Below are 16,917 nucleotides of genomic sequence, written 5' to 3'. Positions count from 1 at the left end.
GATGTCTATAACTGTCTAGAACTCCCTGAAGGGAAGTTCTGGCCAGGTGGGGGTTGGTCTCTTCTCCCAGGCACTCAGCAATAGGACAAGGGAGCACAGGCTCAAGCTCTGCCAGGGGAAATTGAAGCTGCAGATCAGAAACAAATTCTTTTCCAGGGAGAGTGCTCAGGCATTGGAATGGGCTGCCCAGAGAGGGGGTGGATTCCCCATCCCTGGAGGTTTTTCAACTGAGATTGGCCGTGGCACTGAGTGCCATGATAAAGGTAAAGGGACTGGAGCTGGACCAAGGGTTGGACTTGATGATCTCGGAGGTCTTTTCTAACCCAACTGATTCTATGATTCTATGATTCTAAATGTTGCTGTGATTCCTCTTATTGGGAATCTGGCAACCCAGCTAGTTCAGACCATGGGTAAGAGATGGGCTGCAGTGAATCTTGTTCTTGCTTATCAGCATGAAGAGGGTTGGGGGGAAGAAGGAGAATAAAAGAGCTTTTTCTCCTGGTTGTTGGAGGTTTATCCATTCACTCTGCAAAGACCATGGCATCCTGCTCCTAGATCCTTGTGTAGCTGAACCACATCACCCCCCAGGCTGCTTCCCTTCCAGCTCTCGTGCAAACTGGAGCGGGAATTCCGGTGCGTGGAGCTCGCTGACCTCATGGCACACAACGTGGTGGCCCTGGCCATCAAATACGCCTCTCGCTCGCGCCGCATCGCCCTGGCCCAGCGCCTCAGCCAGCTGGCTGTGGAGAGAGCCAACCAGCTGGCAGCAGCACAGCAGGACCAGGAGGAGGAGGAGGAGGAGGAGGAGGCTTTCCCAAAGCCCCTGAGTGCTGGGTAACCCAAAGTTCTGTGGCTAAAAGGCTGTGTGCATTTTTCCTGCTCCTTTAATGTCCTGTATCAAAGATAGTGTGGCCAGCAGGCCCAGGGCAGTGACCCTTCCCCTGGACTCTGCCTTGGGGAGGCCACACCTTGAGTGTTGTGTTCAGTTCTGGGCCCCTCAGTTGAGGCAAGAGATTGAGGGGCTGGAGCGGGGCCAGAGAAGAGCAACAAGGTTGGAGAAGGGACTGGAGCACAAGTGCTGTGGGGAGAGGCTGAGGGAGCTGGGGGTGTTTAGCCTGGAGAAGAGGAGGCTCAGAGGTGACCTCAGCACTGTCTGGAACTCCCTGAAGGGAAGTTCTGGCCAGGTTGGTCTCTTCTCCCAGGCACTCAGCAATAGGACAAGGGGGCACGATGGGCTCAAGCTCTGCCAGGGGAAATTGGAGATCAGAAAAAACTTCTTTGCAGAGAGTGCTCAGGGATTGGAATGGGCTGCCCAGAGAGGGGGTGGATTCCCCATCCCTGGAGGTTTTGAAGGTGAGCTTGGCCGTGGCACTGAGTGCCATGATCTGGTAAAGGGACTGGAGTTGGCCCAAGGGTTGGACTTGATGATCTCGGAGGTCTTTTCCAACCCAATCCATTCTGTGATTCGCTTCTCCGGACTGTAGTTTGTGATGTGTTTGTTGGGAAGTAACAGTTTGTGTTGCTCCACCTGTAAAGTAGAGTGGGTATCTTGTGATGAGTATTGTGGGTATCTTGTGAGTATCTTGTGGGTGTCTTGTGAAGAGTCTTCAATACCAGGATACAAACACAGAGGGAATTATCCCCACTCCTGTATAGGCTTCCTGTATGTCCATGTTCCACAACTGCAGAGGCAAAGCAAGCTCAATGCTGAGTTGCTCTGACTGGAATTTGTTTTCTTCCCATCTTTCCCTACCTTGTGCTGCTTTGGTTATTTGACTCCCACTTATTCTTTTTTCTCTTTTTGCCTCAGTCTCTCAATTCCACATCTATTTTAAAATCCTGTCTTTCTTCAGTCCTCCCCTTTTTTCATTACCCTATCCCAGTGTATGCTATTTAGTCTTACTCTCTCCTAACTAATATTCCCAGCTCTTCAAATTTATGGAAAATGCTACAAGTTGGCTTTGCATTCTTTTTCTTTCTTATCTGTGCTATCTACCTTTCCTCCCCTACCTGCATCTGCTTTGTGAAGCATAATGAGGCAAAAGTTGGGGTGTGGTTTGTGGGTGTTTTTGGGTTATTTAGGTGGGGTGGTTTTTTTGCTTGGTTGGGATTTTTTATTTCTAATATAGACCATACACAAGAGCTGTGTTCTTGTTTGGCCACTGGATGTACAACTATAATGAAATTAGTCCTTAACCACCAGTCTGACAGTGCAGAAAAAATGTCATGGCACTATGTCAGAAGCAAAGTGATCCCATTGCAATTTTATGTATGAAGTTTGGGACTTATTTAAGAAAGAGGAAGTGATAAGTCCCTGAACTTATCTGTAGCCTTTCCCTTATTCTTCTGTGTGAAACTTTGTGGTCAAAACTCATTTCTAAATGCTCTTTGTTCTTCTGGGTCATGTGTGGAAGCTGAAATGCCATGTCTCAAACTTCAACCACTCTGAGGGTTAAAATTCATCACAAACACAAATTTTTCTTAGTATTTACAGATTTTAGTAACTGGCAAAGTTTAGGAGGGACATGTAAGAAATGTACATCCTAAGACACTGGGAATTTAGAGAATAATCAGAATAATTGTTAGAACTTGCTGCCTAAGTTGCAGTTTGAGATTGTATATCCATGTTGCCACCTGTGTGGTAATTCCTTGGTGCAGAAAGGTAATCTGGTGTTATTACCCTATATGTGTTTAAATGGAGAATTCAGAAGTTCTTTAATATTTGCATTTATATCTGTGGCAAAGTGTTCTGGCAACAAAGTTCTGAAGTGGTTAATTAATCTTTATTTAATTTAATAGTCTCAGTTTAACCAGAGATAATGCACATAAATGCCAAATGTTATTGTTCTGAGTTCCTAAATTAAGTGAGTGAGCTTGGTATCTATTGTTCCAGTTTTCCTTCTGAGTGTGGTGACCACTTCCTTTGTGCTGAATTCCTTCCATTCAGTTCTAGCAGATCTGCCATGGAGTGGAGACGACTTCCAGCCAGGAATGCTCAGCAGGACCAGGAAATGGAAGATGCTGAGGAAAGTGATGCCTCTGAGGAAGCAGAAGAAACTCCAGAAGTGCACAAACAGAGTAAGGAAAATAAGTTCTCTGAATAGACTGGAAGTTACCTGGATAACTTTACAGATTTAACAAGGAATTAAGTCCTTATTCTGGACTCTGCCAGCAGTTGCTGCAGAGAACAAGTTCAGTGTGTGTCACCTGCTGTGTCACAGCTTGTGTGTTCATTGTGCTTAGTGACCATTTCAGGGACCCTTGGGGAGCTTTTCCTGGTGCCTGGTTCTATTCCTAAAGGACTGGGTCACCTCCTAAACAGTTGTTTGGGTTTCAGCTCAAACCTTGCAAGGGTTGAATGGTAGATGAGTTTGCCTGGCACACTTTAAGAATGAACTTAAGATTTAGGAAATAAATATAGAGCTTAAATCTAGGTAGAGGTGACAGATGGTTTTGTGAAAGTGTATGTGTTGTTGGAAAATGAAAAGTCACACTTTAAAGTATGAATTGCTTTAATTATAGAATCACAAACTCCTCGAGTGGTTTGGGTTGGAAGGAACCTTAAAGCTCATCTTGTTCCACCCCCTGCCATGGCAGGGGCACCTCCCACTATCCCAGGTTGCTCCCAGCCCCATTCTTACTCATCTGTTTGAGATTTTGGTGTTAGAGAAGTTACACTATCCCATTTTATTGCACTTCAATATGTACCCCTTCCTTTTTTTATAAAGGGCCAAATCCTTTCTCCAAAGGTGTCACTTCAGCAGAGGTGACGACTCCAAAGTCTGGTGAGTAAATCTCCACTTATTCCAGGATGAGAATTTTCTTGCTTCACAACATCTGCTCCTGGTTTTATCCTCTGTTCTCTCCCTTTACTACCTAAATTTAGTCCACAACAGTGTTATCAAATGGTAATTTCATGGAATGGTTTGGGTTGGGAGGGACCTTCAAGACCATCTTGTTCCAGCATCTCCATGGGCAGGGACACCTCCCACGGTCCCAGGCTGCTCCAAGCCCCATCCAACCTGGCCTGGTTGCACTGATAGTTGTTCCCACAGTTTTAAGAGGTTCCCTATTCCTGTCTCCATTCCCTAATGGTGTTCCATCCCACTGCTCTAATTGACTTGGCTGTGCCAAATGCTGCACCAGTGTCTGCCTGGCTGTGCCATGACAGCATTCTTTGGGACAAGGGGAAAAGGAGAGCAGTGAACAAAGGACCTGTTTTACTAATCAATGGCACATTTAATTGGTTGCACTTGCAAGGCAGAGGGAATAACCCTGCCTTGATCTGTGAATCTGAGCAGGCAGGGGCAGAATGTGACCTCTAGCAGCCTGCAAGTGACCTCCAGCAAGAATAATAGGAGTGGAAACGGATTTGGGAGTGGAGGAAGTCCTGGGTCTTCCTCTGGATTTGTATTTTAAGCTGTTGGTCCTGTGTGGCATTTCTGATGACTAATAATAGCTGAGCACATGTAGCATAACCTTCAGGGGTCACCAAAGTGTGTCTCTGCTCATCTAAAATGTGCACATTGCCTCAAAGAGTGAGTGTACACACAGGCACACATTTTTATGTTCCTTTTTCTTTCCTTTTAAGCAGTTCTAGTTCCATCCAGCAGCCAAGGACGAGTGAATCCATTTAAGGTAAGAATTTCTGCAGCTTGTTTTGTGGTGCTCTGAAAATCACCACAGATCATATCTGAAGTTTACAATATAACAGATACCTTGGAGGGACAGAGGAGAGGGAACATGACAGAAAGTAAATAAAACATCTGTTTATTTGTTTTCCCAGGTGTCATCCAACAAAAAGGACCCAGTGGTCCCCTCAGCAAATGTTCTGGACACCATGAGCAGACACTCAAAGAAAACACCTTTGTCTGGCAGTAGAGCTGTGAACAAGCAGAGCCCTCCAGTCATAAAGCCTCTGATTCCCAAACCCAAGTCGAAGCAGGTAATGTTTCCAGTCTTTTTTACCTTGTTTCAGTGAGCAAAGAGCAATAAATTGGATTTTGCCAGCTTTTATCAAGTATGAAACCCCAGTGACTGAGTGAAGCAGCTCAGATGGCAAAATTCATTTCAGCACAGTGCAAAAGCTGTGAAGGAACAGAGAGCAGCAGAAAAAAAGATCAGTTGTAGAAATTACATTCTGCACTGAATTTTGTGGTTTTATTTTAAGTTGTGTGAATAAACTTCTGCTGTGCTGAAATTGGGTGGATTAAATGCTCTGTTAATGCAATGTCTGTAAGGAAGGGGTTGTTAGGCTGCAATGGCACATGTTGTGTGAGAGTGAGGTGTTCTGACCTTTTCTCTTTTATCCTCAATTTCTGCAGGCTTCAGCAGCCTCCTTCTTCCAGCCTCGCACACCCAACCCTGGAGACAAAACTGTGGAAGGAAGAGAAGGAAAAACAGTGGAAGAAATAGGAGAAAAAACAGTGGAAGAAAGAGAAGAGAAAGCAAGAAGTGAGTCCCATGAAGTCAAATCCACTGCACAGGAGAACACTGAAAACAGGAGGTGAGTGACACTTGGCACCTCAATGCCACATTCCAGTTTTGATGGAATTACAGGTCCAAAACCCACTTTGTTTCTGTGGATGTTGGTCTGGCCAGAGAAGCACAACATGAAGATTAAAGGTTAGCTCATAAGTTGTCACATTTGTGAACCCACTTCAGAAATGTGGGAGTGAACAATAAATGAGCAATGCAAATGTAATTTTGGGGCTCTAAGCAATGATTTTTGCCTTGATCTCCTTGTAATGACCTTTGAATGATAAATGAAACCCACACTGCTGTGCCAGTTCCAAGTGCAGGAAATACTTAAAGTTTAAACACCTCTAGAAAATCTCAAAGCCTAAAAGCTGAGGGGTTTATGTGAAAGAGTAAAAGCTTTATTTTAGTGGGTTTTTTAAAAAAGAAAGCAAACAAACCCTTGTATCACCTAAGGAGCATGTCTGCTCCCAGCTAAGACTTTAATCTGCCTTGTTCCTCGGGAGCAGATGCATTTTCTAACAATCCCAATCCTCATAAAACTTGCATTATTATAATCGTTTCATTTAGACTTCATTTAACTGAGGAAGATGAAGGTAATTATTACTCATTTGAACTGGCATTCTTTTCATTAACCTTTACAAATAATGTTCTACAAGTGGCAGGGAGAATTGAGAGAAGGATTAGCTGAAACCTGCTAATGGTGGGCTCTATTCTTAGCTTGATGGGACCCTGTCAGAAAGGAAGAGAACCATTGTGCTTTGTCATTCTAAAACTGGAATGTTCATCTCCATATATATCACAGTCTTAATAAAAATACTTGCCTTAGCTTTGCCTTGTCAGCATGTTCTTTGGGCATATTGAAATAGGAGGTGTCTTCTGAGAACAAAAAAAATCCACTTAAATGCTGTTTAGAAAGGTTGCTTTGGGGTTTTTTTTTTGGTTTTCCTATAACCTTCTTAACCAGACAATTTCTGTGTACTTGCTTTAGACCAAAGACAGGTTTCCAGATGTGGCTGGAGGAGAACAGGGCAAACATTTTGACAGATAATCCTGACCTGAACGAAGCAGAAGTAATAAAAGAAGGCATGAGTCGATTTAGGATGTTGACATCAGAGGAAAGGATGGTAAGAAAACATTCTCTAATTCTGTGGGTTTGATAATTTCCCATCCCCTCCCCAAATCCTTTGGTTATTTTCAGTCAGGAATTTTTTCTTTAAATTCCACTCTTCTCCATTTTTATGGATTCCATGATCCATAACATACACTTCATGAAAATATAAACTGAATTAGAGGTAATATCAGAAGGCAGCTTTTCCAAAGTGGGGCTTGTGAGAGGAACATAATCAATAAAGAAATAGCAAAAGAGAAGGGAATTTTAAAGTCACATAGCCAGGCTTAATTCACTGGGGCTTAAATTGGTTCTAATTGAACTTGTTGGGCCGTCTGGATTTCTTTTTTATCCAGAAGGATAATTAAGAGCTTCAATTTCATTTACAGGCTGAAATGAAATACAGTTTTGAAGGAGAACACTGATAGAAAAAAGTGAGGAAATTCATCCTAACTTAATCCTTATTAGTCTTTAACAGGAATTATTTGAGTGCCTCAAAATCAGAGAAACAAGGTATAAAGTGGTGAGTTTTGTGGCCCAAATCTAAACTGAATAATAGGTAATATCAGAAAAGAGCTTTTCCAAAGTGGGGCTTGTGAGAGAAACGTAATCAATAAAGAAATAGCAAAAGAGAAGGGAATTTTAAAGTCACATAGCCAGGCTTAATTCACTGGGGCTTAAATTGGTTCTAATTGAACTTGTTGGGCCTTCTGGATTTCTTTTTTGAACAATTAAGAGCTTCAATTTCATTTACAGGCTCAAATAAAATACAGTTTTGAAGGAGAACACTGATAGAAAAAAGTGAGGAAATTCATCCTAACTTAATCCTTATTAGTCCTTAACAGGAATTATTTGAGTGCCTCAAAATCAGAGAAACAAGGTGTAAAGTGGTGAGTTTTGTGGCCCAATTGGTAGTTTTCTGTTCTTCTTCAAAGGTGTGGACTGAGAAAGCCAAAGGAGGAACAGTCCATGACTTGGCAGAAGACAAGAAGCGGAAGCGTCCCACGGCTGGTGGAGATGAGGTGGAAAAGAGCCAGGAGCAAAAATCAGAGGACACAAATGCAGCAAAAAAACCCAAGCCTTTGGATCAACCCACAAATGTCAGGTTGTCAGCTTTTGCCTTCAAGCAGAGCTGAATGCTGTGGTGCCTCCCCATGGCCTGTGCTGTGTTCAGGTGGCTCTGTGTGGAGGAAGAGGCTGCTCCAAATAGTCTGTTAGAAGGTGTTTTATTATCAGTTCTTGAGGGAAATGTTGGATCCACTCCCACAGTCTTTTACAAACTACTACTATAAAGCTTGATGGCAAAATTCCCATTGATGGGCCTGTTCCCTGGAAGCAGTGGCAGCACAATTGCAGTGCTGTGTGGCTGTGACACACATTGTGTGCCTTGATACTTGTCATATTTGGTGCTAAATGCCAATTAATCATTCTGGGGGGCAGGAACTATGTCCAGAATCTGTCCTGTGGTTTTAGAGAGGCAAAGAAGTGGCTTCTCTACCATTCCTACTGCCTGAGAGAAAGGCACTCAAGGAGATGGGCACGAGGGGAAGAAAGCTGAACACCAGCAACATGTTAAACTGTTTGCAGCATCTCTGGTGCTGGCAGAGAGCAGTTTGACACAGGCAGGGGTAGAAAACCAGTGCAGAAGCTGAATTAGGAAGGGCAGGTGTGCAAAGCCAAGCCATTCCAGACTGTGCAAAAGTGCTTTCCCAGTCCATGCCTCAGCAGGGTCCAAAAGAGCTTGGAAATGTCTTTATTATTGTCTGTAATGTCCTTTTTAAAAATAAAATGTGAATGTTTCCTTGTTTGAGGTGGTGGAGTCTCCCTTGCCCTGGGCAGTCAGTCACATTTACCCTCTCTGCAGACAGGGCCCTGTGTCTGAGCAAGGTATTCAAAGCAAACTCAGATTTTGAAACGTTCTTTAAGATCAGTTCAAGTAATTTAACTCTTTAGCACAATAACTGAGTTTCAAGAGTTCTCAGGGGTTTTTTTTCACTTGGTTTGCACATCCTTTCCTGGCTTTATCTTTCCTCTTCACACAGTCACAGGTTGGACAGAGAAGCTGTGGCTGCCCCATCCCTGGAAGTGTCCCAGGCCAGGCTGGATGGACCTTGAACCAACCTGGGATAGTGGGAGGTGTCCCTGCCCATGGCAGGGGGTGGGACTTGGTGGCCTTTAAAGGTCCCTTCCAACCCAAACCATTCTCTGACTATTACTGAAAATGCATCAGTTGGACTCGATGATCTTAAAGGTCTTTTCCAACATAAAGGATTCTTTGACTCTGTGAAAGGCAAATGACTCTCCATTAAAAACTCATTTTTAACATTGAAATCTGTAGATTGAAGATTCAGTGAGATTTCAGTAAAAGCCATTAAATTTTAGCATTAGAGGGGTTTTATTTGATTTTTTTAGCAATTGCTGCAGGTCATTTTGGAGAAAGCTCCATATATAAAAAAAAAAAGGTGGTCATGATGTCAACCAGGGCTGGTAAATACAAACAGTGAAAGTCCTGAAGACCTGTCAATTTAAATACTTTTGTTATTCACAGTTCTTATCTATAATTACACATTTTATTTGTTTAAACTGCTGGTAGACAGCAAGTAATAATCAATCAAAGTAATAATTAATTTTCTGCACTAACATAATGCAGGAAGCTCAGAATAGTGATTTTTCTACATTCTTTGGGAAAAAAATTTTCTATCAGACTGGGATTTACTTTTGGGCAATAAAGTCTCTTCCCACAGTTGTGTGTATTGGGGAAAAATGGGATTGCAGTGGTAATTAAAACATCCTGATAGAGAAATCAGTGGGCTTGGTGAACTGTAATGTTTTCTTTCTCCTAGAGTAGGTTGTTGTGGGTGACTTGAGCATCTTGACCACGGTGCTGGGAGATATTCCAGGTGATTCTTTTCATCCTCATGCACAGAATCCATGTCAGGAGCTCTTCCTGCAGACCTGAGAGGAGAAGGAATGTTGGAAGGGACCAAGTCCAGCACCCCTGCCATGGACAGGGGAAGCTTCCCCTCCACCTGGGGAGGTCTCCCCTGCTGCAGTGCTCCCACAGAGCATCCAAAGTCCTTTTGACTCCTGCTGGAGGGAGGAAACAGCCAAAGCAAACTTCCAGCAGAGTGGGATGTTTGCAGTTGTGCAGCTCTTCTGAACAAACACACCAAAGGTCTGTTTAACAGGAGGCTTCTGGATTTAGTGGGTGGTTTCATGGAAATCACTGGGGGCGCTGGGCCCCATCCTGCAGGTCTCTGCTTTCCATGTGCTTTTTCTCCTGGCATATCAGCTTTTGCTGGGTAATGTTTGTGGGTTTTGTCAGCCCTGGGGTCACAGTCTGGATCTCACTGACACCCCAAGGCTGGTTAGAGCTGGCAAGGCTGTTTCCAGCATCAGATGTGAAGTTTTGCATCAGAGCTGTGTGCCTGTGCTAAAATCATGGAATTTTTAAGGTTGGAAAAGACCTCTATGATCATCGAGTCCAACCAGCACTGCCAGGTCCACCACTGACCCCTGTCCTCAGGTGACCCATCCACGTATCTTTTACATCTCTCCAGGAATGGGGACTCCACCTCTGCCCTGCACAGCCTGTTCCAATGCCTGACCACACTTTCAGTGGAGAAATTTCCCCAATATCCAATCTAAACCTCTCCTGGCACTGCCTGAGGCCATTTCCCCTTGTCCTGTCCCTGTTCCCTGGAGCAGAGCCCGACCCTCCACGACTCCCCGCTCCTGGCAGGGATTGCAGAGCCAGAAGGTCCCCCCTGAGCCTCCTTTTCTCCAGGCTGAGCCCCCCCAGCTCCTCACAGGGTTTGTTCCCTGGTGATTGCTGCCCACAGCAATAAAATAAACAGCAAATGGGGTATGGAGATCATGGAAGTGAGTCCCCAGCTGCTTTAATGCTGGGAGAATCATCTCCCATGAGGCTGCTGTTACATTTCTATCATCAGAGATGGGTTTGCTCTATTACACAGCTCCAGGCAGAGCTACAAATACATCCTCCATCACCTGGAGCCCTGGGGAGCTGCTCTGAGCAGGCCTGGAATGGGATGCACTCATCCAGCAACAGCAGCAGCAGGACAGAGCCAAGGATAAATCTTGAGTGGAAAAGAAATGCCAGACCAAAAATGAACAGAAAATGTGGAATGGATTTTCAAGTGAGAACAGTTAATCTCTACTAGCTGGTTTTGATCTGTTGGGTTTTTCTTTTTAATTTTTTTTAAAGAATGTCCCTAAGTAATTCAGTGGAATCTCACTAAGTTTTCAGAAATGCTTGTTTTTCCTGAATTTTCCACCTTTCTGCTGAAGAACCAGGTATTTCAGAAAAGTCAACCTGGAAACTCTGCCAATGGAACTGCCAGATGTTGCTACAGAACACCAAAGAGGGAGGAGTGCCCTGGATAAATATCCACTCTTTGGGTTGGATTTTAAAGACTCCAACTATTGACCCACCAGGCTCTGCTGTGCCTGAGTCTGTTTCATTTCATCATTTGACCTTAAAAATCCCTTAACATGCAGTTTTTCTGTATAAGAAATTCATGTTTTAAAAGTAGGGTATGAAAACCAGCAGCAGGTGATGGGACCTGCAAAGGAGAATAATCCTGAATATTTCAGTGTGTGGCATTTTGTCCTGTCACCTCTGTGGCTGCTGTTGGTTCCATATTTACCCCAAAGCTGATTCTTGCTGGAAAGATGCAACTAAAACCCAACAAAAAGAGCCTCAAATGATGGATAGTCTGTCAGCAAACTGCTGGACTTCTGAGGGAGTGCCAGAGCTGCAGGAAGCTCAGCATTCATTCAGAACAGGAACATTCGTGCTACAAATAAACCAAGGAATATTTTCTTTGGTGTTCCTGGCATTTGCTCCATAACATAATTTTGCTATGAAGGAAAACAGCTCCAGACAATAAAACCACACACAAAGCATTGTTTGCCTTCAGAGCATCGTGTTGTTGTACCAGGCAAGAGCTAAAGAGGAGCATAACAGGAAAGTTGGGGGAGGAAAGTGCACTCCCTGTGGTGTTTCACTGTGGTTTGAGTTGGAAGGGACCTTAAAGACCACTTCATTCCACTCCCTGCCATGGGCAGAGACACCTCCCACCAGCCCAGGTTGCTCCAAGCCCCATCCAACCTGGCCTTGGACACTTCCAGGAGTATTTTACATACCCTCATCATGTTTTTTAGTGATGTGTAACACCAAAAATCCTGACCAAGAGATCTTGCTGCCTTTTGCATGCCATGAATCCATGTCCCAAGTTTGGGATTTGGAGTTTTCTCTGGCTGTGCTTTCAGTCTCAGTGACAAGCAGCCCCTGGCAAGGATGCTGCTGTGTGTGGCACACACAATGGAGCAGCAGATGTTTCCAAATAAATGGTGTAAATCCAGTTGCTGCCTTTCCCAGCAGCAGTTTTGCCTTGGTTTGTTGTGTTTTCAGGGTTAGGTCTGTTTGCAGCACCACACCTGACAACTTTATGGCAAGTGTTTGGCACTGGAGTGTGACAGCAAGTACTTTGTGGCAATGCAACTCTAATTAAGACATTCATCTTCATCAGGGAAAAAAGATGACTCCTCTCAGCTTCTGGGCATGTCCTGTGTCTCCATTTTCCACAGCAAACCTGGTGCATCCTTGGCATACCTCTCCTGATGTTGGTTAGGAAGATGTCAGCTCTCCAGTGTCCCTCACCAAGGATTTGCATCCATCTAAAGCCAAGTTCCTGTGACCTGCTTGGAATTGCATTCCCTGATTAGAATATTCTCAGCTGTTGGTTATAACTTCTCCCTTTGTTGCTGCAGGGGTGGGCAATGCCATCAGACTCAAAGATCTGCTTTGCAAACCTGGTGTAAGTTGCCTCCCTGGATGTACTGCTGTGTCCCTGGCCCCTGCCATTGTCACCAGCTCTGGTGGTGGCAGCTTCATTATTCCATCTGGAAGGGTTTGGTGGCAGCTTCATTATTCCATCTGGAAGGATTTCTTCCCTTGTATAAGCAGTAAAACAAAGTTGATACTAATGGGGAAGGGGTTTGGGTTTAATGGTTGGACTTGATGATCCTAAAGGTCTTTTCCAACATAAACGATTCTATGATTCTGTGGAGTGGGAGGGTCAAGATGGATCCATCACTCCTGGATTCCTGGGATGGAGCTGGGCAAGGGACAGTCTGTGTTTGGACAAGCTTTGCTCTCTCAAATGTCTTCTGGCTGTGAGATGCACCTCAGCTTTCAGCTGTGTTGGTCATGGAGTGACTCAGTTTGGTGGTGCTGGCTGGCTGCTCCAAGAAGACAAGAGCAGAGAGAGCAGGTTGGGTTTCCCATGGAATTCTTTGATGGACAAGAGCAGTCCTGGCTCCTCCTTTACCCCACCTGACTAAATGTGCTCAGCTCAACGCTGCCCTCCAAATTTAATAGCAAATAATTGACTTCAAGGCAGGCAAAACACAAACACCGACCCAGGCTGTGAAAAGAGCCACTTGATGCTGAGTCAATTGGACAGGAATGGCAGGGAAAATTTGCAGGAATAGTTTCAAGCCTTGTGTTGCCAGGGAACAGTTCAGTCTACAAATTGTGTTATCGATACCTCGGGGTGATAGCGGTGAGAGACAATGAGGGGAGCAATGCAGGGACACGGCTGCTGCTCCCACCTGCCTGCTGTGGGAATCCAGAGCTGCCCCTGGTTTGGGAATGGATTGGAGGGGCCTAAAGATCACTCTGGTTGATGTCATAGAATTGTGCTTTTGCCTCTCTAATTTTCTTCCTACACGACCTAACTAAAGCCCTAAACTCTTCATGAGTAGCCAGCCCTTTCTTCAGCAGTTGGTAGACTCTCCTTTTTTTCCCTGATTTCCCTCAGGAAACGTCAGGTGGTTTCTGTTGGCAATGGGATGCAGGTCCATGTGAGCCTGGAAACTTGTGCTGTATGTCTGTTTTCGTGTTCTCAAAAGCATAAATATGAATTCACCTCCTACAGCCTCCCCAGGCCAATCCATCCAAAGTTTTCTGTATTTCAGGGAACAAAGGCTGGAGGAGCCCACTGGTGTGAGATCCCATGTCCTTGGTCTGTGAAGACATTAAAGGAAAGCTGGGGCAGGGCAGGGCAAAACTGCTGCCCCCACTTCCAGTTTCATCCCTAAACTGTGAGAACTCCCTGAGGAAGTTAAAATACAGGTCCCACCTGCAGAAAAGCCCTCACACCTCAGGGATCCTCTGCCCTCATGGAGCAACAAATCCTTCTCTGGGAGATTAGTAGTTTAGGGCCTGTAATCAATTTGGCTGGTTATTCTGGGTAATAGAATTAAATTGCCTGTGATTCATTCGTTCAACTGACGCACTGTGATTCCAGGGACTGATAAATCCCAGGCTGTGTTTCCAGGGCATGGGAAGGGTGTCTGGAGGCTGTGCCATTGCCATCCATCCCTGCTGTGGGCTCAGCATCACGTTCAGGCCACGTCCTGCCTTGATGTTAATAGCAGGATGGATCTGCATTGCTCTCTGCTGCTTGAGCTGTTAATGGTACACTGAGTCGACATAGATGGTTTGAGAAGGTGCAATTTGTCATCTCTAACTCCACACTCTGAGGCCAGGCCTAAATGATCCCATTTTGTAATCAATGAAGGGAAAATAGGTGTCTTCTGTGCATGATTGCTATTTATTGTGACAGCCTTTCAGCAGCTGCCAGTGCAGAAATTCCCCTTGTAACACACTTTAGGTGGCTTCATCCATCCCAGTGAAGGCTGCCCAGGGTCTCTCCATCCTTAGCCAGCTTGGCAGTGAGAGCTTTCTTTCAGGAGCCCACTCTTCACACCCCAAGGAGCATCTTGGGCACCCAGGGAATGATGCTCCACTCTTTTCCAGTGGGGCCCCACTCTATGTAACCAAAACTGCAAGGAAGTTCAACTGACTAAAAGAGGACACAGACACAAACCCTGTTCTACACTTTCCCTACTTTCAAAGATAAGAAAGGCCTCTGATGGGCTTTCCCTGGACCACACATGTGTGTACCTCCACCTTGGCACCCAGCAGCATCCCCTGGCTCTCACAGGGACACCCTGTACCCTCCAGTGGGTGCACAGGGCTCTCACCACCTCCAGACCTCATTCTGGATCTGCAAATAATTCAAGTTACAATCTCAGGGCTTTTTACACTCCCTGTTTTGTTGATTTGTAAGAATGTCTTGTCTTTGAACAGAGAAAATAACCCTCAAACTCTGAGTGATCACAGGAAAGGGAAACAGGGCACAGTCCCTCCAGGGAAGGGTCTGGAGCACAAGTCTGATGAGGAGCAGCTGAGGGAGTTGGAGGGGCTCAGCCTGGAGAAAAGGAGACTCAGGGGGGACCTTCTCCCTCTCTCCAACTCCCTGACAGGAGGGGACAGACAGAGGGGGATGTGTCCAGCTCTGCTCCCAGGGAACCAGGACAAGAGGAAACTGCCTCAAGTTGCATCAGATAGATTGGATATTAGGGGAAATTTGTTCACTGAAAGGGTGGTCAGGCATTAGAACATTCTGCTCAGGGCTGTGGTGGTCACCATCCCTGGAAATGTTCAGAAAACCTGTGGATGTGGCACTACCTGGGAACACGGATTAGTGATGGGCTTGGGAGTGCTGGGTTAACTGTTGGGTTTGATAATCTCAGAGGTCATTTCCAACCTTAATTATTCTGATTCTTCTCTTTCATACCCTGCATTTATCTTTTTTCATATATATATTCAGAAATAGCAAAGAAAAAATTATTAGGGAAGGCTTAATGAGAACACTGGGTGTAATTAATAGGGAACTATCAATGTAATTTTGTAATGAGATACTTTAAAAAAGTATTAGTGTTTCAGCTGATGTATTGTGTTCCAGAGCAAGAGGACTTCACTATGGCAGGAAATTGGGCTGTGTCATAGCACATCCTGACACACACCTAAAGGACCTAAACCCAATAATTCCATGTTGGCAGAACTGCCACCATTGGCTCCCATGTGTGCAACCTCTGCTCAAACATTCCCAGAAAAAGTGGCTTTCTGCACAGCCACACAGTGATCACACCAGAAAATAAGTTGCAAACTGCTCTTCTCACTCCATAAATAGGAGGAAAATTACAACCAGCTCCCACAGCAGCTGAGTTCAGGCTGTTATAAAGTCTGGGTGGACTCCAGAGGGAGCTTGTCTCTTTCTTTTCCAAGAAAATAAAGAGAGCAAAGACTAGGAAGTGCCAAGACACTTAGATGCCCTTTGCTGACCCCTCTTCTGTATGGATGATTAGGTTTCAGTGGTCTGTAGCTGCTCAGAAACTCTCCCCAGCCCTCTGAACCGTGTCAGCTCCGTCTGGATCCGAACGGGAGCAGAAGTCGTTCAGCAGAAGCCCAGGAATATTTCCAGGAAGGGAGATCATGGAGGATTTGGACATCAGCAGAGAACTGTGAAATGATGTCAGGTACCCCTGAGTGACTGGGGAGGAACAGGGATGCAGTTCAGGGCTCCAAATCCCCTGGTACACCAGTTTCTGTTCCTGATGGGAGCCCAGGGCAATAAAAGGGAGTAAAGCCTAGCTGGCTGCAGGCCAGTGCCAGCCCCTGGATTTCACCTGAGTCATCCTGACTCTTCTGCTGAAACCTGTGATCAGAAACCAAATGATAAATGTGGAGCATGTTACAGCTACTGGGGTGTTTTTCCTCTTCCCTTTTTATTTTTTTTGCTTGTCTTAAACGCAGCTCTTGTGTCAGGAGCAAAGCCAGTGAGTCACACTGCACACCCCACCCTCCCACAGCTCCTTCCCTTCCTTATCTCCCCAGCAATTTACCATTTCCTAGACACAAGGAGGGAGAATTTGTCCCTGCTCCCTTATGGACGGACTGTAAAAAGAAAGGGGTTTGTGGCTCCTTTTGCATCTCAGCTATTTATTTTGAAGGCCAGAAAATATCCAGAAAATAATAATCCCCTCGCTCATGCTTGGAGTGGTGAGTGATGGAGCATTCACTCTACGCTCAGCTGCACCTTTAGACTCAGTTTCTAGTTCATAAAATCCTGGAACAGCTCCAGCTGGAGGTGGCCTGTGCTCCAAACATCTGCCCCAGCATTTATTTGTTCACCAGCACTTGAACCCAACATGAGGCTGGGGCAGAAGGGGCTGTTGGCAAAGATGAGCAGTGCTCTGTCTGCTGCGTTTGCCCCAGAAGTGCCCAGAGGATGAAGGATGCTAAAACCATCTTTGGGGATAGCATCACAAATAAATCCCCGTGGAAACCCCAAAAGACTTGGTCTTGGTCATCAGAGATGGCACATTTCCAGAGTCACAGGTGGGAATATGAAAACACTGGGACACAGCAGCCCTGCAGCAGGAAGGTGTCT

The 16,917-nt window shown here is 45.2% G+C and overlaps 1 protein-coding gene across 2 annotated transcripts in view; it reads left to right on the top strand.

The window, feature by feature from the left end:
- The window catches only part of WDHD1 (WD repeat and HMG-box DNA binding protein 1), a 31,039-nt gene extending 22,643 nt beyond the window's left edge, over positions 1–8,396 (top strand). The window contains exons 19-26 of one of the 2 annotated variants that reach the window (XM_071559341.1): positions 605–834; positions 2,948–3,078; positions 3,729–3,785; positions 4,595–4,638; positions 4,787–4,945; positions 5,325–5,506; positions 6,470–6,605; positions 7,525–8,396. In XM_071559341.1, the coding sequence (XP_071415442.1) occupies positions 605–834; positions 2,948–3,078; positions 3,729–3,785; positions 4,595–4,638; positions 4,787–4,945; positions 5,325–5,506; positions 6,470–6,605; positions 7,525–7,725 (1,140 nt within the window). In that variant the 3' untranslated portion in view covers positions 7,726–8,396. Of the gene's footprint in view, positions 1–604; positions 835–2,947; positions 3,079–3,728; positions 3,786–4,591; positions 4,639–4,786; positions 4,946–5,324; positions 5,507–6,469; positions 6,606–7,524 lie in introns of both variants that reach the window. The other variant, XM_071559340.1, reaches the window with a different exon arrangement.
- The last annotated feature ends 8,521 nt before the right edge of the window (positions 8,397–16,917 follow it).

The sequence above is a fragment of the Pithys albifrons genome, chromosome 6 (assembly GCF_047495875.1).
Source record: "Pithys albifrons albifrons isolate INPA30051 chromosome 6, PitAlb_v1, whole genome shotgun sequence".
Lineage (NCBI taxonomy): Eukaryota > Metazoa > Chordata > Aves > Passeriformes > Thamnophilidae > Pithys > Pithys albifrons.
Note: the sequence above shows the minus strand (reverse complement) of the source record. Positions and strands in the feature narration are given on the sequence as shown.